Here is a 23,269-nt window from a genome sequence, read left to right on the forward strand (position 1 = left end):
TCAAAATTTTAAACTCTTCAAAATAACTGTATTGTCGAATTGTCCTGCTGCAATTTGGCTATGATGAGTTGGTCCCCACGAGTAAGCCATGGCATGTTGGGCATGCTGTTGGCCATGATGAGTTGACCCCCCATCCCAAAGAAGAGGAGAAGGACCCTTACCAAACCTGCCTGCGTTGGGGGGAACCCACGAGGACATCTATGCCATCCCCCAAGGGCAGCGGTCAATTCCCAGGCAGGCTTTTGGAGCACGGTGGTCTTTGTGTGTGTATGCGTATGTGGGCACCAGTGAGCCTGCTCCAAAATTCCCCCTCCCCAATAATGCTTAACAAGGTAACCACAATCCTTTGTTCCAGATTAATCCCCCTTAAGCGAGCATTATGAAACTCAGCCTGCCTGGCGTACCGCTTCCACTCTTTTCTCGTGATGGGGTGGGCGGGGGTCAAGCCAGGATGCTTCTGCAACCCCCACTCTGGGGGAAGGGGCTAGAAATTTCACAAAGTGGAGACACGACAACCTATTAAAAAACAAATCAACATCAGAACGTTTGCAATTTACTTTTTTTAGTGTCTGTGTAATGAAAAGACGGTGGGCAGATTTGCAAATCGGAAGCCAAAATTTGCTATCCGAAGCGAATTCGTACATCCCTATTTTACCCTCGGGACATTCCCACAACCTCCGCAGCCCTGTACTTTTTTTATCAGGTGTCTTCAATTGCAGTAGTTCTGTACTGAACAAGGACTTAGATTTGCTAACCTAAATACTATACAATACAATACAATACAATAGTAGAGTTGGAAGGGACCTTGGAGGTCTTCTAGTCCAACCCCGTGCCTAGGCAGGAAACCCTATACCATTTCAGGCAAATGGCTATCCAACATCTTCTTAAAGACTTCCAGTGTTGGGGCATTCACAACTTCTGGAGGCAAGCTGTTCCACTGATTAATTGCCCTCACTGTCAGGAAATTTCTTTTCAGTTCTAAGTTGCTTCTCTCCTTGTTTAGTTTCCACCCATTACTTCTTGTTCCTCCCTCAGGTGCCTTGGAGAATAGTTTGACTCCCTCTTCTTTGGGGCAACCCCTGAGATATTGGAAGACTGCTGTCATGTCTCCCCTAGTCCTTCTTTCTCTTAAGCTAAACATACCCAGTTCCTGCAACCGTTCTTCATATGTTTTAGTCTCCAGTCCCCTCATCCTCTTTGTTGCTCTTCTCTGCACTCTTTCTAGAGTCTCCACATCTTTTCCACATCGTGGTGACCAGAACTGAATGCCGTATTCCAAGTGTGGCCTTACCAAGGCATTATAAAGTGGTATTAACACTTCACGTGATCTTGATTCTCTCCCTCTGTTGATGCAGCCTAGAACTGTGTTGGCTTTTTTGGCAGCTGCTGCACACGGCTGGCTCCTACTTAAATGGTTGTCCACTAGGACTCCAAGATCCCTCTCACAGTTACTACTGTTGAGCACGGTACCACCTATACTGTACCTGTGCATTTCGTTTTTGTTGCTTAAATGTAGAACCTTACTCTTTTCACCATTGAATTTTGGCTATTACTTTGTTTGCTTCTAGGTGTTCGCAAATTCGTTGCTTGATTATTTTTTCCAGAATCTTTCCTGGTATTGAGGTCAGGCTGATAGGTCTGTAGTTTCCTGGATCTAATTTTTTCCCTTTTTTGAAGATGGGAACCACATCAGCTCTTTTCCAGTCCTCTGGTAGTTCCCCGGTGCTCCAGGATCTCTGAAAGATGTAATTCAGTGGTTCTGAGATCTCGTCTGCCAGTTCCTTCAGAACCCTGGGGTGTAATCCATCCGGTCCTGTACTGTACTATTACGCTGCATGTTGTTGGTCTCCCACCTGGTCATAGAGAGGCCCGGCCTCTTCCCCAAAATCGCAGAGTGTACATCTTGCACCTTGTTGCAAAGTTGCTGTGTTTCAAGAGCCAACTGGACTTTCTCAGGGCTTTTTTTTCCTTGAAGAGGTTTTGCTTCTCATTCAAGAAGCTTCTTCAGTTCTGACTTAACAGTTTAGTTCTTCAGTCAGAACTGAAGAAGCTTCTCAGATGAGAAAAGAAACCTCCTCAAGGCAAAAACAACAACCCCAAGCTCTGATTGGATAGTGGAGAACAGAAGGATTAATATTCCCTGCAGACAGCTGGTCTTTTGCATTCTTTTTAAAGAGCCATTGAGGCAACTTGAAGGTTTGTTGTCCTCGGGGTCACACCTGAGCAGTGCAAATAGGGGAGGAGCCTTCTTGAAACTGCAATTTGCACTATTTGCACTATTCGGGTGACCTTGAGGACACTGACAAAAACAGACAGACCTCCAAGCGGCCTCAATAACTCTCTAAAAAGAATGCAAATGAATAGCTCTCCGCAAGGAGTATAAATCCTTCTGTTCCCCAGCATCCAATCACAGCTTGGGGTTTGTTTTTCCATGAAGAGGTTTCCCTTCCCATCCCAGAAGCTACTTCACTTCTGAGTGAAGAGCTGAACTGTTATTCAGAAGAGAGGAAGCTTCTCGGATGAAAAGCAAAACCTCTTCAGCCAAAAAAAAACAAACCAAGAAAGGCCAGTTGCCTCTTGGAAAAAGCAGCTTTTGGCACAACCGCAACCTGGAATGACTGAGAATTTGCACAGACATCTTGCACCCCCTTTGCTTCTGGCATCGCTGCACACGACAGACCCCCGAGGACACCCGCGGAGCAGAAATGACAGGAGTGGTGAAAACTCAACTTGTAATTTTATTAAGAGAATCAAAAGGGAGGGGAGAGACGAGGGGCTGATGCTTCTGGAAGATGGACTTCTGTCGGAGAGGGGCAATGCACGGATGCCCCTAGATGCCAGTCAACCGACCACGCAGCTCTGTATTGGGGAGGGGGAGAGAGAAAGAAAAGGGGAGACCGTCAACATTCTGCCAGATAGCAAGCAGTCCAAAGAAGCCCAGCAGTATTGGGATATATACGGCCAACTCACCATGGCCAACTGTCCACGGCTAACTGTTTATGGCCAATTACAAAACATGGCCAATTCTCTATAGCCAACGCAACATGCCAACTCTCTATGGCCAACTAGGTTCAGAGGAGAGTTCAGGGCAACTCGGTAACATCACTAGTATTAGAAGGGAGGGGGGAGGGGGAGGAGAAGAAGGAGGAAGACTGTGGGACCCTTGGTGCTCTAGTTGTTTGAGTTGGTGTGGCTAGTTGTCTTCTTGCAGACATTTCGTGACCCGACGAGGGAGGGGGGGTTGTGGAGAGGAGCAGATGAAGAAAAGAAAAAACAAGAAGGAGAAGAAGAGCGAGAAGGGGAAGGAGAATGAGGAGGCGAAGAAGGAGGAGGAGGAAGAGGAAGGAAGAGAGGAGGAGAAGAAAAAGAAGAATGAGGAGGGGGAGGAGGAAGATCCTCAATGCTCGGAGCTTAGTTGTTTGTTTTCTTGCAGACCTTTCAGGACCCAGCTAGATGACATCATCAGTGTTAGAAGTGATTGTGGTTTGTGGAGAGGAGGGGGAGGAGGAGGGGGGGAGGAGGAGGAGGAGGAGAATGGAGTTCTTGATGGTCTCGGAGCTTAGCAGTTTTCTTGCCGATCTTTCAGGACCCAACTAGATAACATCCTCAGTGCACCACTGCCGTAACTTAGTTGGGTTATGAAACGTCTGCCAGAAAACCACCAACCTCTGAGACCATCAAGGACACCATCCTCCTCCACTCCACAAACCCTCCTTTCCTTCGAGCCCTGGTGATGTTACCTAGCTGGGTCATGAAACGTCTGCAAGAAAACCACCCGGCTCAGAGAGAACCAAGGACCCCATAGTCGTCCTGCTCTTCCTCCTCTCCACGCACTGATGACGTTCCTTAGTTGGGTCACAAAACGACTGCCAGAAAACCACCAACCTGCGAGACCACCAAGGACCCCTCAAATCAAACGTGCCAGCAGAGCTGCCCAGCCCTTTGCCTGGATGGTGATACCCAAACCTACCTTTGGCGCCATCCTTCCACCACCGATGCCCATCCCCTCCTACCCTCGGGATGTGGATCCAGGACTCCCCCCCCCCCCCCCCAATAAAAAGGCCGGGTACCAAATTTGCCAGGCGTGCCGGGAATGATCAGGAAGGAAGTCCAACGGAGAAGGCAAACTTTCCGGGCAGGTATGGGTTCTCGTTGGCCGACTTGATGATCTGGCATGCCTCTTCTTGCCGCCTCCTCGCTTCCTGTGGGGAGGAGAAACCGGGAGAGAGGGGGCTGGCACCTCCAAAGGTAGAGGAAAGTGGGGGAGACACCCCACTTTTGCCAGATTGGGGAAGGGGGGGGAAATGATGCCATCCCCAACGGGGGTGATCGAACCCCTTTGCAAAAGTCCTCGGTCTACTCCCGAAAGAATTGGAAAGAATTCCCGCTTATATTATTTGCGGCCATGCAACGATTCCAAGCTAGATGCTCGCTTGTATCCTTCCTCCCTCTGGCGTGGTTGCCCTCGACTGGCCCAATGGGAACCAAATGGAGTCATGGAATGACGGAAGTGGAAGGGACCTCAGAGGTCATCTAGTCCAACCCACTGCCCGGGCAGGAGACCTTAGAGGATCACGGAATAACAAAGCTGGAAGTGGACCTTGAAGGACCAACTCTTCCATTAAACGATTATGTAAGGGTCTCCTGCTTGAGCAGGGGGCTGGACTAGAAGATCTACAAGGTCCCTTCCAACTCTGCCATTCCATGACTCTGTTTGGTTCCCATCAGGCCGGTCACAGCGTCGCCATGCCGAAGACCCACACATCCAGAGGACAACCAGGTCTGCTGGCATTGCCAGCCAGGCCGGAGGGAGGAAGGAAGGAGTCGAGCAAGCATCTAGTTTGGAATCGTTGCATGGCCACGAATGACATAATCATGAATTCTTTCCAATTCCACAAAGCCTCCTCTGGCCGTTCCCGGTGGAAAACAAGCCAAGATTGTTGTAATGTTGGCGATCGACAATGAAGGATCAAGCGGAGGGTGATATTCCTGAGTGGTTCAGGGGGAGGGGGGCTCAGGCCTCACCCCAGCCCTGACAGCACTTGACAACACCTAGCTGACAATGCAATGGGGACTTCGGGGTCTCCTCTCCCTGGGGAGTAGCAGAGGTGTGGGCATTTGGGAGCGGATGAGGGAGAAGGAGGGAGGGTCTTGACCCACCTGGAAGATGGAACTGTTTTCGGATAAGCATCGGAGAGATTTGTTGATGAGGGTCCCGGGATTGGTGGCATCAAACTTGAAGCAAGCCAGGCATTTCTGCCTCCGCTGGGGGGGGGGGAGAGAAAGACAGAGAAAGAGAGGAGAGAGAAAGAAAAAAAAAAGAAAAAGAAGAAAAAATGAGAGAAAGACAGAAGAGCAAGAAAGAAAGAAAAGAGAAAGACAGAAAAAAGAGAAAGAAATAGAGATAAGAAGAGAGAGAAAGAAGATAAGAGAAAGAAAATGAAGAGAGAAATGAGAGCAAGACAGAAAGAAAAAGAGAAACAAGGAGAAAGAGAAAGAGAAAAACAGAGACAAAGGGGAGAGAAAGAGGAAAATAGAGAAAGAAAAACAGAATGAGAAAGAGAAAGAAAATGAGAAAGAAAAAAAGAGAAAGTATAGAAAGGAAGAGAAAGAAAGAGAAAGAGAAAGAAAAACAGAAAAAGAAAAAGGAGAGAAAGAAACAAAGAGAAAGACAGGAGAAAGAAAAAAGACAAAGAAAGAGATAAAGAAAAAGGAGAGAGAAAGACAGAAAGAGACAAAAAGAAAAGAGAGAAAGGAGACAGAGAAAGAGAAACACAGAAAGAGACAGCGAGAGAGGAGAAAGAGAAAAGAAAGAGAAAAAGAGAAAAAGATGGAAAAGGTGAAACAAAGAAAGGAGAAGGAAAGAGAGGGAAGGAAAAGCAAAAAAAAATAGAGAGAGAGGGAGGGAAAGAAAAAGAAGAGAGAGAGAGGGAGACAAAAAGAAAAAGGAGAAAGAGGGAGAAAGAAAAAAAGAGAGATAGACAGTCAAATCATGGTTAAGTTCACAACAGACCCCTAAAGAAAAATGTGTCCATTCATCCTCAAAACAGTTCAAACAAGACGGCTGTACGAGAGGAAAAATTCCCCAGTGGAACTGCCGGCCACCAGAAGTCGTGGCTGCTGCTCCATCACTGAAGGTTTCGAAGAAGAGACGGGACAACCCTTTGTCTGGAACAGTGGAGAGTCTCCTGCTTGGGCAGGGGGGTTGGACTAGAAGACCTCCAAGGTCCCTTCCAAATCTGTCACTCTGCTTGAGCAGCTGGTTGGACTAGATGACCTCTGAGGTCCCTTCCAAGGGTGTGACGCTGAGAGTTTGCTGTGTGTCTTTTTGAGGTTTGGCTTGCGAAATGCTGGCTTTGTCAATTGTTGTGTTTTGCAAGATTCGGGAAAGAAAAAAAAAGGGGGGGCGGTCCATAACATACGTGTGTGTATGTGTGTGTGTGTGTGTGTGTGTGTCTGTTTGTGTGTACTCACGCCGCCTGCTTTGATCTGGCAGTTCTGCCTCCTCCACTGATGTTTTCTGCAAACCGTCTGGACGAGATCCACTTCCAACTGGACGTAGGTGCCCATCGGTAACTCCTGCGAGCAACGCAAAAGTTCAAAGGAAAATTCAAATTAAAAGCAAAGGAAAATTCATTTAAAGGCTAATAAAAAATCAATTAAAAGCTAGGTAAGAAATGGCAGAGACCCTCACAAGGCCAATAAGAGGGTATTTGGGAAGGGGTTTCCTTGAGGTCTGTGGTGGGAGATAGTAACAGCGTTCCAATATTTTCAGGGCTGCCCCAAAGAAGCCCCCCCCCCCCCATTTTCCAAAGAAGGCAGGGGAAGCGACAGATGGAAATTAATTGGGGAGAGAAGCAACCTAGAATGAAGGAGAAATTTCCTGACAGTGAGGACAATTAACCAGTGGAACTGCTTGCAACTGGAAGTTGTGGGTGCTCCAACACTGGAGGTTTTAAAGAAGAGACTGAGAGAATCACTTGTCTGGAATTAGGTAGAGGGTCTCCTGCTCTGGGAGGGGGTTGGACTGGGTGACCTCCAAGGATCCTTCCAACCCTGTTATTCTATGATTCTATAAAGGTGTCCTGCTTTGAACAGGGGGCTGGACTAGATGACCCTCCAAATTCCCTTTTTTTAAGTTGCGGAGTTAAGCAACTCCGCACCGCCAACTACTAAGTCAGAGCCCAACGGAGGAGCAGCTGCCAACAGCTGGAGCGCAATGGAGCTTCCCAAAAGCGAAGCAGTCTGTCTGATACCCGCCTCCCGTCCCAACTCACTCGCTACCCCTTTCCCTCCCCCTTCTCCCCTCTCGCCAGCGGGGACTTTCCCCGGGGCGTCGGCCCGGGAAAACGAAACCCACACGTGTCTCTCTCTGGCGTAGCTTTCAAAACGACCCCCGCCACCCCGGACTGTCAATCAAGCAGATTAGAACCGGGAGCCCAGGAAGCGGGTACGGAGAGCCCACTCCCACGCGTACTGACCTCCCATCATCTCCCTGGAGGTCCCACTTCGAAACGCCGCCTGGACGGGGCTCTCCCCTCCTCCGTGGAAGTCCTCCAGGACTTCCACGCGTGGTAACCTTAACCAGCTCCCTCGGCACGACCCCCTGTCCGCCCGTGGAAATCCTTTTGCCACGCGTGCCCGGACCAGACTCCCTCCCCTCCCCTCTCGTGGAAGTTTTCCATTACTCCCACGCGGACTAAACTTCCACCAGCTTCTTGGTCTCCGCTGGGAACGCCGCACGGATGAAACTATCCCTCGGTGGAAGCCCTCCGCCCCCTCCCACGCATGTTTGACGCCCCCACCCCCCTGACCTCCACCACTTCTCTGGACGTCTCCCCTCGGAAGGCCGCCTGGACCAGGTTCTGCCCGTGGAAATCCTCCAGGATTTTGTCCAGCGCGTTTTGCAGCACGGCCGGCCGGCCGGCCTCAATCAGGACTAGCAGCACGCACGGCAGCAACCAACGGGACATCGTGAACTTCTGTGCGGGTCCGCCTGCGCTTCTCCTTACGCTCTCTTGGAGCTGGGGTGGGTGGGTCATCGGCCCGCCTCCCTCCCCACGCCCCCTTGTTGTTGTCCCGCGGTGGAGTAAGCACGCCGCCCCCCGAATTGCAAAATTTCCGCTGGCTTCTCCGAAACTCGCAGCCCGTTTCGGGGAAACAGACTCCCATTCGGGAGGGGGGGGCGTTCGTTAGACGCCCCCACGAGTGTCCGGAGCAGGCGACCCCCGGGGTGGTGGTGGATGTTGCAAAGAATCTGCCCTTCTCAAATCAATCGCCAATTGGCTCCGGGCGGAGGGAATAGGACCGTTTCGGGCGTCGTTTCGTTGTTCAGAGTCGTTGCGATTCGGCTACGGAACGCATCCAGGCTCGAAGGCTGCAATTTCCCAGGTTTTAAGAAAGACTTCAATTCCCATAATTAACACAGTTGAATTGAGTCTGAGGCTCCCCAGTCCCAGGTGGGCAGATATCAACTCCCAGAATCCCCCAGCAGGAATGAATGCGTGCAGCTCCCAGAATCCCTTAGCCGGCATGGGTGAACTTCGACCCCCAGAATTCCCCAGGTCGCTGCGGGATTCTGGGAGTTGATACACCCCTCCCCCTCCCATCTTAAAGGGTCTGTAATCGAGAAATATCCCACTAAACACAACAGGGCAGAGCTGAGCAAAGTGGATCAGCCTTTGGATTACAGAGCCCATAATTCCCCGCTTCGATGGCGGCAGACCGAGGTGGCGGGAATCCATGGGGCCTGCAATCCAGGGCCCAGAGTCGGGAAGGCTTCGCTTTGGAAGCCTGCGGCCTTCAAAGCGCCGAACTCCAATTCCCAGAGAACCGCGCAAGGGAACCTTCGGGGGGCCTTCTCGCGAGATTTCTGTCCGAGACGGGCGAGGGCAAGAAGTCTGTCTCTGAAAACAATTTACAAAGGGCAGATATTCGTCGCGATTGCGACACGAAGAACTCTCTTTCCCGTCAGGCTGCGCGCGTGGGAGTGGAAATGTCTTTAGGGCAGAACTGTCAAACTGGCGATGCGTCACGCTCAGGCCACGCCCGCACGGGCTCCGCGAGGGGAAAATAATGTCGCGAGACGTGCCAGATGTCACGTGACACAGTGGTATCACGTGCTACGGAGGCCGATGCGCGCGCAGCGAATGGCGAAGTGAGGGAATATGTCGGGGCGTCATTTCCGCTTTCCTCATCTGGCTCTTTTTCTTTATTTTTTTTGAAGAGCCTCGCCCCCTTGGGGCCGAGAAGAGAGAGAGCGCAGGCGCGTCGGGGGGGGAGGGCGCGCGCTTGACGTCACAGCGTGAAGTCAGCGTCTCGGCCCGATGATGCGTCGCTGACGCGCGCGCGTCCGCAACGGGGCCCGGACCGTCGCCCTTGTTGCTATGGCGACCCCGCCCGCCGGGTCAAGGGGTCACGGCGCGGCCTGGTGAGCGGGGGGGTGGCTAGCGTCTCGGGGAGGGGGGTCCGTGTCGGGGGGGTCCCACGTGGCGGGAGGGAGGAAAAGCCAGGCCCGGGCGGGCTTCCCTACGACGGTTGGACGTGAGGGACGTCGGGCCTAGCGGGTGAGGAGGGGAAGGGAGGGAGGGGACTTTGGGGAGCAGGACCCCCGTCTCAAATCCATCCAAGGTAGGAAGGTTCGCCATTCTCCAAGCCGAGCTGAAAGTGGAGGGGCGCAACAGGGCTGGATGGGGTGGGCGGAAAGCTTCCCTCCTTGACTGATTTGAGGCGGGGGTCCTGCTCCCCTCCCCCAAGGAAAGGGAGGACATCCTTTTGGGGGAGGGGGTCTGGTACTGTAGTACTGGTACATGCCTTCCCCCCTCTCCCGGGCTATTTCTTCTGGTGGGGAGGGGGAGCATTAGTTATGGTGGGGTGGGGTCGGGGGGGGGTGGACTGGGGATGGAGGAAGGTGGGGGAGGGTTTGCCCGGGAAGGTTTGGCAGGAGGGGAGGGGAAGGAGAGAGGGAAGGAGAAAGGGGGAATGAAAAAGAAACAGAAGGGAAGGGAATAAGAGAAAGTGGATGGAAGATAGAACAAGAGAGAATGAGAGAAAAAGGAAGGAGGGAGCATGAGAAAGTGGGAATGAAAGAAAAAAGAGGATGAGAGAGAGGATGAACAGTGAGAGAAAGAATTGGAGAGAATGAGAAAAGAGAACGAGAAAGGATGAAAGCTAGAGAATCTGAGAGAAAGGAAGGAAGGAGGGACAGCGAGAAAGAGAATGAAAGAGAAAGGAGAGAATGAAAAGAGGATGGAAGAGAGAATTGAGAATGAGAAAGAATGAGAGAAAGAGAGTGAAAGAGAGAAAGAAGTGAATATGAGAGAGAGAAAGAGAATCAGAGAAAGAAATAATGAAAGAAAGAATCAGAGGAAGAAAATGAAAGAAAAGCTGGAGAATAAAAGAAAGGAGAATGTGAAAAGGATGAAAGAGAGAATAAGAGTGAGAGAATCAGAAAGAGACAGAAAAAAAGAGCGAAAGAGAGAAGAGAAAGGATGAAAGAATGAGAAAGACAATGAAAGGGAGAGAGAGAGAGAGAGAGAAAGAAATAATAAGAGGGAGAGGAGAAAGAATGAAAGAGACAGAAAAAAGAATGGGAAAGAGAACTAAAGAGAGAAAGAGAATGAAACTGATGGGAGTTGATCCGTGGAGGAGATTCCCATGACTTTGGATGGCCTGGGGATGGAATGGCATCCTGGCAAATGGGCTGTTTTCTCCTTTGGTGGAGTTGGGGGGAGGGGGTCCCTCTCTCCTGCCTTGAGCAGGGGGGGTTGGACTGAAAGACTTCTAAGGTCCCTTCCTTGTGTGGTGTGTGTGTGTGTGTGTGTCTATGTGTGAGTTTTAGTTTGCCTTCTAGTCAGCCCAGGTTTGAACCCTGAGCTTCAGCAGAATAACAGGAAGAGAGCTGGAAGGGACCTCGGAGGTCTTCTAGTCCACTCCCCTGCTCAAGCAGAAGCCCCTAAACCATTTCGAGCAAATGGCTGTCTAGTCTCTTTTTAAAAACCTCCTGTGATAGAGCACCCTCAACTTCTGGTAATAAGCTGTTCCACTGGTTCATTCAATAAATCAGTCAGTCAATCAATCAATCAATCAGAATAGAACTAGAAGGGACTTTGGAGGTCTTCTAGTCCAACCCCCTGCTCAAGGCAAGAGCCCCGCTATCATATCTGTCCGGTCTCGTCTTGAAAGCCTCCAGTGATGAAGCACCCACAACTTTTGGTGGCAAGCAGTTCCACTGCTTAATTGTCCTCACCGTTAGGAAGTTTCTCCTTCATTCCAGGTTGCTTCTCTCCTTGATTAGTTTCCATCCATTGTTTCTTGTCCTCCCGGTGCTTCGGAAAATAGGTTGACAACCCACCCACCCCTGCTGTTCTTTGGGGCAACCCCCTCAAATATTGGAATATTGATTATCTCTCCTCCCCCCACCCCCATCCTCCTCCTTTAAAAAAAAAAGAAAAAAACTAGACTGGACTTCCTCAATTTCAACATTGTGTCCCGAAAAGAAATTTTATATTTTCCTGATTTATGCAGGAACTTTCCAAAAAACCAACCGAAATTAATGGATTGGGGGGAGAAAAAAATATCGTTCCACGCTGGGATGAAAAAAATGCTCACTCGTTCCTGGAAAATTATCCCCACAGGTGCAAATTACCCAGGTAAGTTGGAAGGATGAGGGCATTTTTTTTTATGCCGGCCTCAATGATGTGTGTGTGTATGTGTATCAATAAAAATACAAAATAAATGTATGTGTGTATTTGTGTGTGATGTTTTATCAAGAATAAAATCAAAACTGTGTGTATGCAATGTTTTAACCATAAGAATAAAATACAAAACTGTGTGTGTCTCTGTACACGTGTGTGTGTGTATATATATAAATTAAAAAGTGCTTTATCAGTAGGAATAAAGTACAAAACAAACACCAAACAAAAAAACAAAAACAAAAACCCATGCATCCAATAATAGCAACAGCAAAGAAAAAAGTAAAAAATGTGTGTACATAAAAGAAAAAAAGAAAAAAAATGTAAGCCCAACGCCCGACATTAAACATTAAAAAAATACACTTTTCTGAAAAGAAAAATAATGATATTTTAAAAATCAATTCTCTTTAACATAGGGGGTCTGTATAAATATTAAACGTCTGTTAAAGAAGGAATGAAGTCAGAAACTTTCTTCTTATTTAACTAGAAAACTATGTAACTATGTTCAAATGAGGTTGTCTTAATTAGTTCAGCCGCTCCTTGCCTTACGATGCTTCCCTTAGTGACCATTCAATGTTACAACGCCATTGGAAAAAGGAACTTAGGACTTTTTAAAACACTATGAGCATTACAGCACCCCTGTGGTCAGACTTTTGAAAACTGACTCACGTTTATGACAGTCTCAACGTCCCAGGGCTCACGCGATCCCCTTTTGCACCTTCTGACCAGCAAAGTCAACTGAGGAGCCAGATTCCCTTAGCAACTGCGGTGAGAACAATCGTAAAATGGGGCCGTAACAAATCACTTAACAAATGTCTCACTCAGCAACATCTGTTTGGGGCTCGATTGTGCTTGTAAGTTAAGGACTGCCTTGATATAAATTATATAAATTATATGTATGTATGTATGTATGTATATGTACACATCACACACACAAGCTATTTAGCTCTTTACTGGGATATGAACTTGGGCTATTTTACATGTTAAGCAGTTATAATAACCTCTGAGCCACAATCTCTCCTCCCTTATCATATGTATATATGAGTAGTGGTCTCTGCCATTTCCTGGGGGGGGACATGCCCCACGTGCCCCCCCCCATTGCACCTGCCATCCACGTGGATGACAGCTCCCGCAAAGCCTAGCTATATTAGTGGCAGCAGCAAAAAGAGAGGCAGGCCCAGTGATGCTAGGGCTGGCAAGAGTGTGCCAGAAACAGAGACAGAACTTCCCAAGGTTAAGGGACCTGCTGCATTTCAAAAGTAATAAGAGTTCGCTGAAAATAAGGCCAAGCCCTTATTTCAGGGGTCAAAAGAAAATAAGGCCCTGTCTTATTTTCAGGGAAACACGGCATATATAATCTAATATATCAGTCTATATCTATCCTGTATTTATCTGCATTCTCTACCTACCTATCTGTCTTGTCTATCATCCATCCATCCTGTATCCATCCACTATCTGTTTATACCAGCCTGCCTGCCTATCATCTATCCATCCATATCTTTATCTATCTGTCTATCTATGTACCTACCTACCTACCTACCTTTTTTGGCAGCTGCTGCACACGGCTGGCTCCTATTTAAATGGTTGTCCACTAGGACTCCAAGATCCCTTTCACAGTTACTACTATTGAGCAAGGTATCACCTATACTGTACCTGTGCATTCCGTTTTTGTTGCCTAAATGTAGAACCTTACTCTTTTCACCATTGAATTTCATTTTATTAGATAGGGCCCAATGTTCAAGTTTGTCAAGATCCTTCTGTATCTTAAGCCTGTCTTCTGGAGCATATGTGATTTTTCCCCCCCCCCAGCAGGTAACGCTTGAGCTGGTCTTCCTCCTCTTCCTCCCCAAGGAGCTCAGAAAACTTTCACCATCTCTGGATGTTGTGATGGAGAACTACGAGCTGGTAACTTCTCTCGGTAAGAGCCGCCCTGATGGCATTCGCTAGTTTGGTAATGAAATGTCTGCCAGGAAACCTCCCAACTCACAGAGCACCAAGGACCCCACAGTCCTTCCTCCTCCTCCTAAACCCCACTGCCTTGTGGCACTGATAATGTTCCCTAGTTGGGACATGAAATGTCTGCAAGGAAAGCACAAAGCTCAGAGAGTACCAGGGACCACCCCAACGAGGCTGTTGAAGTGATGTCCCGGTGCTTGGAAGCCGTCGGGGTCTGGATGGGGGACAACAGACTTAAACTCAACCCCTCCAAGACCGAGTGGCTGTGGCTACCGGCACCTCGGTTCAGCCAGCTGATTCCATCGCTGGCCATAGGGGGCGAACAGTTGCCCCCTGTGGAACGGGCGCGCAATTTGGGCGTCCTCCTTGATGCCCGGCTGTCAATGGATGACCATGTGGCAGCCGTGGCGAGGGGGGCGTTCCACCAGGTTCGCCTGGTGCGCCAATTGCGCCCCCTACTGGACCGGGATGCCCTACGCACGGTCACTCATGCGCTGGTGACGTCCCGCCTGGATTACTGCAATGCTCTCTACATGGGGCTGCCCTTGGGACGCGCCTGGAGACTGCAGTTAGTTCAGAACGCGGCCGCGCGGGTTGTCATGGGGAGCTCTAGATACTCCCACGTAACACCTCTCCTGCGCGAGCTGCACTGGCTACCTGTGGTTTTTCGGGTGCGTTTCAAGGTCCTGATTACCATCTTTAAAGCGCTCCATGGCACGGGACCTAGTTACTTGCGGGAAGGCATCCTCCCACATACATCCCTGCGGCCAATCCGCTCTCACAGGGAGGGGCTTCTCCTGGTGCCGTCCACTAGGCAATGCCAACGGGCGACACCAAGGAGTAGGGCCTTCTCTGTGATGGGCCCAACCCTCTGGAATGACCTCCCCCCCGACATTAGAACCACTTCTGACCTCCGCTCCTTCCGGCAAAAATTGAAGACTCACCTGTTCCGATTAGCAGGCCTGGCATAATTACAACTGTCCCTCCTGGCAAATGTATTATTATCTGGTTATCTTAGGGGTTTTTTAATTTGTTGTGTCTGTTTTAGGGATTTAAAACTTATATTTATATTAGCTTTGTACAGTTCTTTTAATTGCATTTTAACCTCCTCCAAACTGTACATATTTAGCTTTTTTATTGTCTTTTGTGATATTCTCTATGGACTATACACCGCCCCGAGTCCCTTCTGGGAGAGGGGGCGGTCTAGAAGCACCAAATATAAATAAATAAATAAATAAATAATAAATAAATAAATAAATAAATAAATAAATAAATAAATAAATAAATAAATAATAAATAGACCCCACAGTCCTTCCTCCTCCTCCTCCTCCTCCTCCTCCCACTCTCCATTCCTTGCAAGCCCCATTCCTTTCTTGCACTGATGGTGTTACCTAGTTAGGTAATGAAATGTCTGCAAGGAAAGCACAAAGCTCAGGGAGCACCAGGAACCCCACAATCCTCCTCCTCGGGTGGGGCAGCCAGTTAATTAGGCACCCCTCCCTCCTGAGCCCCAGGAAAGAAGGGTCCTCCTTTGGCCAGTCTTGCCAGGCCGAGACCTGCCATGTCGAATCTTTTCCAGGCTATCCGGTTCTCAAACCCGATCTCCTGTCTCGGATCGAGCGGGTCGGAGAGCAGTGCGTGGGCGACCAGCTGGATTCCACCCGTGGGATTCCCACCGATCCATGTGCAGGTACGTCCGTGGGCTGCTCCCATGTACACACACACACGCACCCATTCTGACCCGAGTTCGGAGAGCACAATTATTTTTCATTCCTTTGGGTTTCATTTCCTGACCCTCTGCGTAGGGCCTGGTTGTGGGTGCATGACTAATCCTGGCCCTTCCGAGGTGTTGAAAGACACAAAAGTTGTGGGAGGGCCTCAAGACACTTTGTTGCCACTTTTGGAGACTTTCCCTCCTAGCTGGGAGGGAAAATAAACATTACAATGAAAATTATAAACACCACAATACAATAATTCCCCAAAGCCAATGCCATTCTTTTGATTGTGCTGAATTCAAGGTTAGCTCGATAGTTGAGGCAGCTTGGTGTAAGGGTGAAGGTGCTGGCCTAGGAACCAGGAGACTGGGAGTTCTAGTCCCTCCTTCGGCACGAAAGGCGACTGGGTGACTTTGGGCCAATTATTAGGAGAAGGTGAATTCTAGTTCCAGTTTAGCCATAAAAGCCAGCCTAGTTGACTTTAGGCTCATAACCAGGAGATTTGGAGTTCTAGTCCCACCTTAGCCATGCAAACCATCTGGGTGATTTTGGGCCAAATCACCAGGAGATTGGGAGTTCTAGTTCCACCCTCAGCACGAAAACTCACTAAGTAACTTTGGGCCGACCCCTCTCTCTCAGCCCAGTCCCACCTCATAGACATGGGCCAAATCAGGGCTGCCTTATGGGCTTGGTGATACCCGGGAGATGAGCTGCCTCAAAGGACATCACTTCCCATCCTTCCAGAAAATTCCATGGAGGAGAATTCACAGGCTCACCTGTTTCTTTTGTGACCCCTCCCCCCAGGTTACCGTTTTTTCAAACCCGAGAGCCTGTCTTGGATTGAACGGTGGGAGGAACTCGGAGTCACCGACCGTCAGAAGTTGGAGGAAGGCAAACTTTGCGCAGGCTCCTGCCAAGGTAGGCAGTGTTGGGGAGCGCCAGGTTTTATGGTGGAGCAAAACCAGGAATTTTCCTCCAGTACTCAGGCAAATCAGCCTACATACAAACAACAGAAAGAATAATAGCAATGCAAGTGGGAAATTAATAATAAAAATAACAGTACTGGTCCATGAGGGCAAACCTATGCCACACAGTGGCATACAGACATGTCACCGGTTTCTTTTCCGGGTTTCTGGTGCTTGTGCGCATGCAACAAACAGCTGTCCTTTGTGCATGCGGCAATGCTGGAAACCAGAGAAGCTGGTCTTCCAGTTTCCGGTGTGAACATGCATGTCAGCCCGCTGATTGGGGTGTGCGCATGTGCAGCAGTAACCGGAAGACTTGCTGGCAGGCGCGCAGGCAGACGGCGGAAACTGGAAGTTTATTTTCCAGCATGCGCATGTCCCCTGGGTGCACGCAAAGTGCTCCCTTTTTGGCACTCGGTGCTGGAAAGATTCACCATCACTGGTATAGGTTATCCTTGACTTAATGACCACAATTGAGCCAAACATTTTTCACGTGAAGCAAGACAAGTTCAATTTTGCCTCCTTTTACTAACTTTCTGGTCACCGTTGTTAACTGAATTGCTACAGCCGGTACGTTGGTAACACAGTTGTTAAATGAATCTGGCTTGCCCTCTGACTTCGCTGGCTGGAAGGTCGCAAAAGGGGGATCCACGTGACTCCGGCACACTGCAACCATCGTAAATACGAATAGGTTTGCAAAAATTTCATCTCGTTTTGTTCATGTGACCTTGGGAATGTCGTGTTGGAAATGTTGAAATACGGACATAAGTCACTTGGTTCAGTGCCGTTGTAACTTTGAACGGTCAGTAAAGTCGAGGACTACCTGTACTAAGGTCACACTATGGGTTAAGATACAGAAAGATGGATTCAGGTACGATGTCTGAACAGTTAAAGACGCTGAATTAAAACTGACAGCCCACGTTTGAGACCTGAGCTCCTCAGATGGGGTGAGTTCCCGTTACCAGCTCCAGCTCCTTCTAGCGGTTCGAAAGTGCAAGCAGATTAATAGGTACCAATTTGATGGGAAGGTAACAGCGTTCTGTGTGCCTTTGATGTATAGCCATACTGGGGACCAATGGAAGCATCTTCGGACAATGCGGGCTCCCTCGGGCGAGAAATGGAGAGGAGTGTCATGTCCCAGAATCGGAAACGAGTGGATGGGGAAACTGTTAACCTTTTACATAGACATTAGGAAGTCGCAGAAAATAAAAACATAATGTCACATGCACTTACCGTAACATGGCGGTCCAGTGCAGGGGGGGGGGATATTCTTTGAGTGGCAGGCATGTGTGTGCCCGCCCCTCACATGAGTGCAGCTGGGCACGGAAGTGCCAGTCACTCGTGCGAGAGCTGAGCTTATATATACCCTTGTGTCCCAATTCTAAATAAGCCGTGGCCTGGTAGGGTGCCGCGGTCTGTGGCTTGGGGACCTTTTTCACTATTTCATTTCTTTCTTTTGTGTCCCCCCCTCCCTTTTTTTGTCCACTCTGGAACAGCCGCTGGACGGAGCAAAGCGATCAAGGAAGAAGAGGGTGGCCAGAAAGGCTTTGTGGCCAGCTTGGAACGCTACCAGCTCTTCCCCGAGAGTTCCCGGGCAGGTCTGTTCCTGGCCCCCAACCCCGGGCAGCTGAGACCTCAACCGAGGGTCAAGAAGGAGGAAGCGGCCTCCTGTGAGCCCAGCCTGGGTGGCCCTGGACGTCCGTCCCAAGGCCTGGGTTCGGGCCCCTTCACTTGCCTGGTGTGCGGCAAGTGTTTCCGGCAGAAGCAGGGGCTAATCACCCACGGGCGCATTCACACCGGCGAGAAGCCCTACCCATGCCTGGAGTGCGGCAAGCGCTTCCGCCAACGCCCCAACCTGCTGACCCACCAGAGGGTCCACACCGGCGAGCGGCCGTTCCCCTGTCTGCGCTGCGGTAAACGCTTCAGCCAAAAGGCCAACCTGGCGGCCCACCAGCGCACCCACGCCGTGCAGGAGGGGCTGATCGCACCCGAGCCGAAGGTCCCAGTTCCGCGTGGCAGCCGCTCAACGGAGAAGCCCTTCCCTTGCAGCGTCTGCGGGAAGAGCTTCAGCCAGCGGCCCAACCTCATCACCCACCAGCGCATCCACACCGGTGAGAAACCCTTCCCCTGCACTGAGTGCGGCAAGCGCTTCAACCAGAGGGCCAACCTCATCACCCACCGACGGATCCACTCGGGAGAGCGTCCCTTCCCCTGTGCCACCTGTGGGCGGCGTTTTAGCCAGAAGGGCAACCTGGCGGCCCACCAGCGCACCCACTCGCAGCAGAGGCCCCACGCCTGCTCTTGCTGCCCCAAACGCTTCAAGGGGGAGTCGGCTCTACGCGCTCACCAGCGTACCCATAGGCAGGTGCTGGGCGCCGATCCACTGACTAGCACCCTCCTGGCCGCGCCTGCATTGCAACAAGCCCTCCCGGGGGACCCCACTTCGGCTGTGCAGCGAGCCACTCCGGCCCCCCGTCCAGATCTTCCCGGAGATCCCTCCCCCAATGTTCAACGACCAGCCCCCTCTGGGCAACATGGTGCCCCTCACGGGCAGAGTCTTCCTGCGGACCCGCCCCCTGGTCAACACACGGCTGGCCCCTCGACGCACCTTCAAGGAGTGGCCCCTGGCTCGGAGCAGGGCCCGAAGCTGAGCGCTCCACCCACCATTCTGGATCCCCACGTGGAGATGCTCCATTGCCAACGCCGGCTGGGCCTCCCGTTGCTGCCCAGCTCCAGCGGCCATTCTGTTGTGCCCATGGGGCAACCCCCTCCCATCACCTCGAAGCCCAAGGGGTTGTCGACCACGCCCCGGCCCACCACCACTGTGGAAGCCCCAAGTGAGATGCTTCACTGCCTCTGCCACGCCGGCAGGGCCTCTTTGGTCATTCCACACCCCCCGCATCTGGGGCAGCTCCAGCCCGGCAACAGGGACGCCCCGGGCCGCGCCTGGCTGGGCCTCCCCTGCCCGACACGCACCCTTCAGCTCCAGCAGGGTGGCCAGACGCACCCAGCCGCTCCTAATCCCAGACTATGTTCGATTCCTGATTCTTTGCGGTAAATTGCCTGCACGGGGCGAGCACAGAGTGGCCGGGGCTGGACTCCCCTCGGATTCTCCCGCCCCCTCGCCAGCAGCGCCCTTTGGGGCGGACCGCGGGGTTTATGCATGTATCCTAAACCGGGAAGCTCGCGTCTGCCCCCTCCTACTCTAGGGACGCACACAGACCCTCCTTGGATCTAACCTACCTGGCCAAGACTCTTTCTGTTTCAAGAGGCAATCCATCCTTCCAGTAAGGGTACTCCCTCCCCTCCCAAAGTGTCACATGGCAGAAGGACCAAAACTGTGCCCACCTTGTCTTACTACCCCTGAATCTCTCTGGATGCGCCTCATCTACCCCTGAACAGACAGAAGGAAAGACTGAGAATTTTGCAGCTGTCCAAACGGGAAGTGAAGGTGGAAGAGTTCCTCCCCCTTCTTGGAAACCTGACTGAAGATGGCACCCCTCGATAAACCCTGGTTGGGGGGAGTGCCTCGTACCTGGACACGACTCCTGGCGCACCCCCAAGATGGTGGTTCTGCTCTGTTAACAGCTTTGCAAAGCCGCCTCAGAGACTCCATGGTCCCCGTTCCCCCTCTTGCTTTCCTCCGAAAGGAAACATTGAAATAACTCGTTGCAGAAATACACCGTCAGCATTGTGCTGCTGCTGCTGCGCAAATCGGACGGCTGAACTCTTGCCGGCGAGGGAGTGCCAGCTTTGTCCCAAACGGAACAGGCCGGTGGTCATGCTCCCCAATCTGGACTTTTTGGGGTGTGTGGGCAGGGATTTCACATCTCCCACCGGGGGAAAAAGACACTGGGGAGGGGCTCTTCCTGCCATCAACTCCGGGAGTTAACAGCCCTCAGGTTAGGAAAGCCACATCCCTCCCACCCCCCAGCCACATGGGGCTGTCTTGGGGGTGGGGCAAGTCAGAAGGAAACACCCTCCCCCTCTACTCCCAACAGCTGGACTAGAAAGGCCTGATGCTTGCGGGGAGCCGACACCAAAGAAATTGGATTATGGTGGGGCTGAAAGACGGGTGGGGTCCTCGCACAAAGAGGGGGGCCAGAATGAACAAGAAGCACTTTAGAATGACCTGTTGCCCCTGGACTTGCCCCCCTGCCCGTGTGGCACCCACAAAGCTGGGTCCTAGCCCTGGCACGGGGCTGCCAGAAGGGAGAAAGCTGAATTTTTGTGTGAGGTGGGGTCTGTGCCTTAAGCTGGGAAGCCTTCCTGGAAAGAAAGAGGGATGGGGTCTCCTTTCGTATGGCAGGGCCTCAAGACGATCAAATGTACAAAGGGAGCCTGCCGAGGGTCCAGGCTTATGACGGGAAGGGAGGAGGATTAGCGACAGCCTCCTCCCGCCAAAGTCTGCAAGGGATGAGAAGTGTGGGGCGGTAGGACTTGGGCCCCCTCTCAGCTTTTCTGGGCATCCGGTGCCCGTTGAGCTAGGCTGATTTCGGGGGCCATAGGTGGCACAGATTTTATCTTTGGAATGGGCAGAGGTGTTGATGGCGACAAATGTGGTTGAGCGTGCATATTATGTGAGGAGGGAGAAGGCTTAGCTCGTGCTGGGATGCGTGCATGGGCACACAGATTGGCAGCTTCGTGCATGGGTCGGATGGGGTGGGGAATTTGTTTGATTGACTTGCACTCGGCAGCCCTTGTGCTGGAGGGTGCTCTGAGGGGTGCATTCTTCTAACTCTTTACTCAGTGGTGTACCCTGAGATAAAACCGCCCAGAAGTTGGGAAGAAGTGGGGACCTTTTTCTTTTTTTTAAGCTGGTGAAATTCTGCCGTGCCAGTCTGGAGGCATGTTGAGGGCTTGGCCCATCGCTAAGGAACAGACGGACTCAACCTCCCCTCTGCCCTCCAAAAGAAACACAATTGTGTCCACATTTTGTTCAAGGTCAAGTGAGTCGGAGCTGGGGCGACTTGTTCCCCATCTTCCCTGACCAAGAGTTTGGGCGGGAGAACTGTCCTGCCTTGTTTGGCGTGGAGATAGTTTTGCCAGCATAGGGGCAGCCCCCGAAGCCAAGAGAAGCTCCAGTCAAGCCCTACGACTGACCCCAGGCCTCTTTCCCACATCCAGCACCGTGGGACAGGAGTTCAAGAGACCCAGAAGCCCCTCCATCTGGGACTCTTGGGCCCCAAAAGCCATGCCTTACGTTTGTTGAGTTGTTGCGCTCGGAAAACTGGTCCGATGTGCGGTTGGGCCTTTGCCTGTCAGCCAGACAGGAGATGGCTAGGAGGTGGTAGCCCTGCCCTGCCCTTCCCTGCCAGTTGCTGGGCAGCCTCCAAATTCTGGCTTCAAGTTTTCGTTTTCCATAGCTGGCCCAGAAGTTGCCTCTAGAGCAGGGGAACACAGACCTGGTCCTTGTACTGACATGGTTCACAGCCTGCTGGGAACCAGTCCGTGGAAACAAGCAAGGCCCCATCACATGCACGTCACATGATGGGATGCAGGCAGCACGCAGAACCTCGGAAAAAAACCATCCTACACAGAACTGGTCTGCGGTGCCCAAATTTTGGTGGCCGTTGGATGAGAGAGAATTGACTGCCCGCTCCCCTTTATTCCTTGGGATGCTGGGAGACCATGTGTAACGGCCCCTCCCAATTTGGCCGGGAAGATATGGCTTTGTAGCCCTTTGTCGTCATTTTTGGGTGAGCGTGGTCCTGTACGGGCAGCAACGGTGAGGTTGTACGACATTCCTTGCTGAAGGGGGCAGGGTTCCCCTTGCCGAAGGCTTTTTGGTAATGTTCCTTCTTCCAGGGTGCCAAAGGAGATTGAAAAGGTGAAACATCTACCTGAGAGATTCTGAATTTTTGGCTACTGAGGGAGGGGGTGGGTCTGGGAAGACTGCAATTTTTGTTCGGATCAAATATGGCCTGCTTGCCGCGAGGTCATCTGGATGCACCCCATTCTTCGGGGTGAGGAGACGCAACAATGCTTTCCCCATCCCGAAAGAACTTTTAGAGGCAGCCACCTTCTGGATAGTGGATCCCCCTCGAACCTTGGGAGTGGGACAAGGCTGGAAGGATTGGGGAGAGGTCAGAGGTCAGCCTGGTAGGTAGAAATCTCTCAGCTCTGCTTCCGGGGTCAGACCTGTTGACTGAGGGAACGAAGGAGGTCTCTGCTGGATCCGTCCTGCAGAGCAGTCAGTCAGTTGCTTGCGCCCCAAGCATGCAGGGCTTGCCATTTCTGTTGTCTGTGCCCCAGCCCTCCCCCCTTTCTTCCCAGCATTTGGGGGGTTTCTCCTCTGCATGGTGGTTACCCCCTCCAACCATGTCGCCTTTGGAGAAATGCACAACGCCCATCACAGCCGATATCATTAGTTCATGCCGGACCTCCTCGACGCATTGAGATGGCTCGGCGCTCAGGATCCGGTGCAAGAATTTGGGACGGGGTCTTCCCTACCCACCCACCCTCTTCCTCCTGCAACTGACTTCCCCCCCCCCCCCACCAAGCGGATCTGGGGTCCTTGCGAAACGGAGGTTGAGCTACTGATGGAAGGAGACGTGAAACTGGACGGAAGAGAGACTGCTGTCCCCCCGCACCCTGCAACCTTGAGCCCCAAGCCAGGAGACTTTCTGCCCCATCCCTCCCGAGCCATCCGTGCTTGCATCCCCTTCTGCGAACGGCTTCCGAAAGACACACTTCATGCCCTGTGAACCCAGACGGGGCCCGTAGGCCCTATTCCAGATGTATTATTATTATTATAATTATTATGTCTATTATTTTCTGAGCTATGTTTATTTGCAATAAAGGCTTTCTTACAGTTGCGGTGTGTGTGTTTTTGCAAGGGGGTGTGGTAGATGTGAAAGGCACGGGACCCCAACAGCAGGAAAAGCTGGATTGCCAGCAGGAAGCTGGTTGGATCATCAAACTTTTTAGAAAAAGTCTT

The 23,269-nt window shown here is 51.4% G+C and overlaps 3 protein-coding genes across 6 annotated transcripts in view; 2 read left to right on the forward strand and 1 right to left on the reverse strand.

The window, feature by feature from the left end:
• Positions 1–2,194, forward strand: part of LOC309401627 (leucine-rich repeat-containing protein 61-like) — a gene marked incomplete at its 3' end in the record, with an annotated part of 3,271 nt that extends 1,077 nt beyond the window's left edge. The window contains exon 2 of the mRNA XM_081970695.1: positions 2,176–2,194. Coding sequence (XP_081826821.1) covers positions 2,176–2,194 — 19 coding nt within the window. The remainder of the gene's footprint in view (positions 1–2,175) is intronic.
• A 524-nt stretch (positions 2,195–2,718) lies between these two features.
• LOC309381549 (retinoic acid receptor responder protein 2-like) lies at positions 2,719–8,057 on the reverse strand. Of its 2 annotated transcripts, XM_081932688.1 has the most exons (5): positions 7,815–8,057; positions 6,475–6,579; positions 5,161–5,265; positions 4,071–4,202; positions 2,719–2,859 (listed from the first exon to the last, which is right to left on the reverse strand). In XM_081932688.1, exons 1-4 carry the CDS (start codon positions 8,040–8,042, stop codon positions 4,098–4,100), a joined length of 543 nt encoding a protein of 180 aa, XP_081788814.1. In that variant the 5' UTR covers positions 8,043–8,057; the 3' UTR covers positions 2,719–2,859; positions 4,071–4,097. The 2 variants fall into 2 exon arrangements, with proteins under 2 accessions (XP_081788814.1, XP_081788815.1); XM_081932689.1 differs by lacking the exon at positions 5,161–5,265.
• A 1,208-nt stretch (positions 8,058–9,265) lies between these two features.
• Positions 9,266–23,146, forward strand: LOC309382067 (uncharacterized protein). Of its 3 annotated transcripts, none has more exons than XM_081933532.1 (6): positions 9,266–9,430; positions 11,527–11,651; positions 13,506–13,611; positions 15,229–15,339; positions 16,169–16,282; positions 17,826–23,146. In XM_081933532.1, the coding sequence occupies exons 3-6, from the start codon at positions 13,581–13,583 to the stop codon at positions 19,385–19,387; spliced, it is 1,818 nt and encodes a 605-aa protein (XP_081789658.1). In that variant the 5' UTR covers positions 9,266–9,430; positions 11,527–11,651; positions 13,506–13,580; the 3' UTR covers positions 19,388–23,146. The 3 variants fall into 3 exon arrangements, with proteins under 3 accessions (XP_081789658.1, XP_081789656.1, XP_081789657.1); XM_081933530.1 differs by having other exon boundaries at positions 9,267–9,430; positions 13,503–13,611; XM_081933531.1 differs by lacking the exon at positions 9,266–9,430 and having other exon boundaries at positions 9,988–11,651; positions 13,503–13,611.
• The last annotated feature ends 123 nt before the right edge of the window (positions 23,147–23,269 follow it).

This window comes from Natrix helvetica, assembly GCF_964273705.1.
Source record: "Natrix helvetica genome assembly, chromosome: Z".
NCBI classification, from domain to species: Eukaryota; Metazoa; Chordata; class Lepidosauria; order Squamata; family Natricidae; genus Natrix; species Natrix helvetica.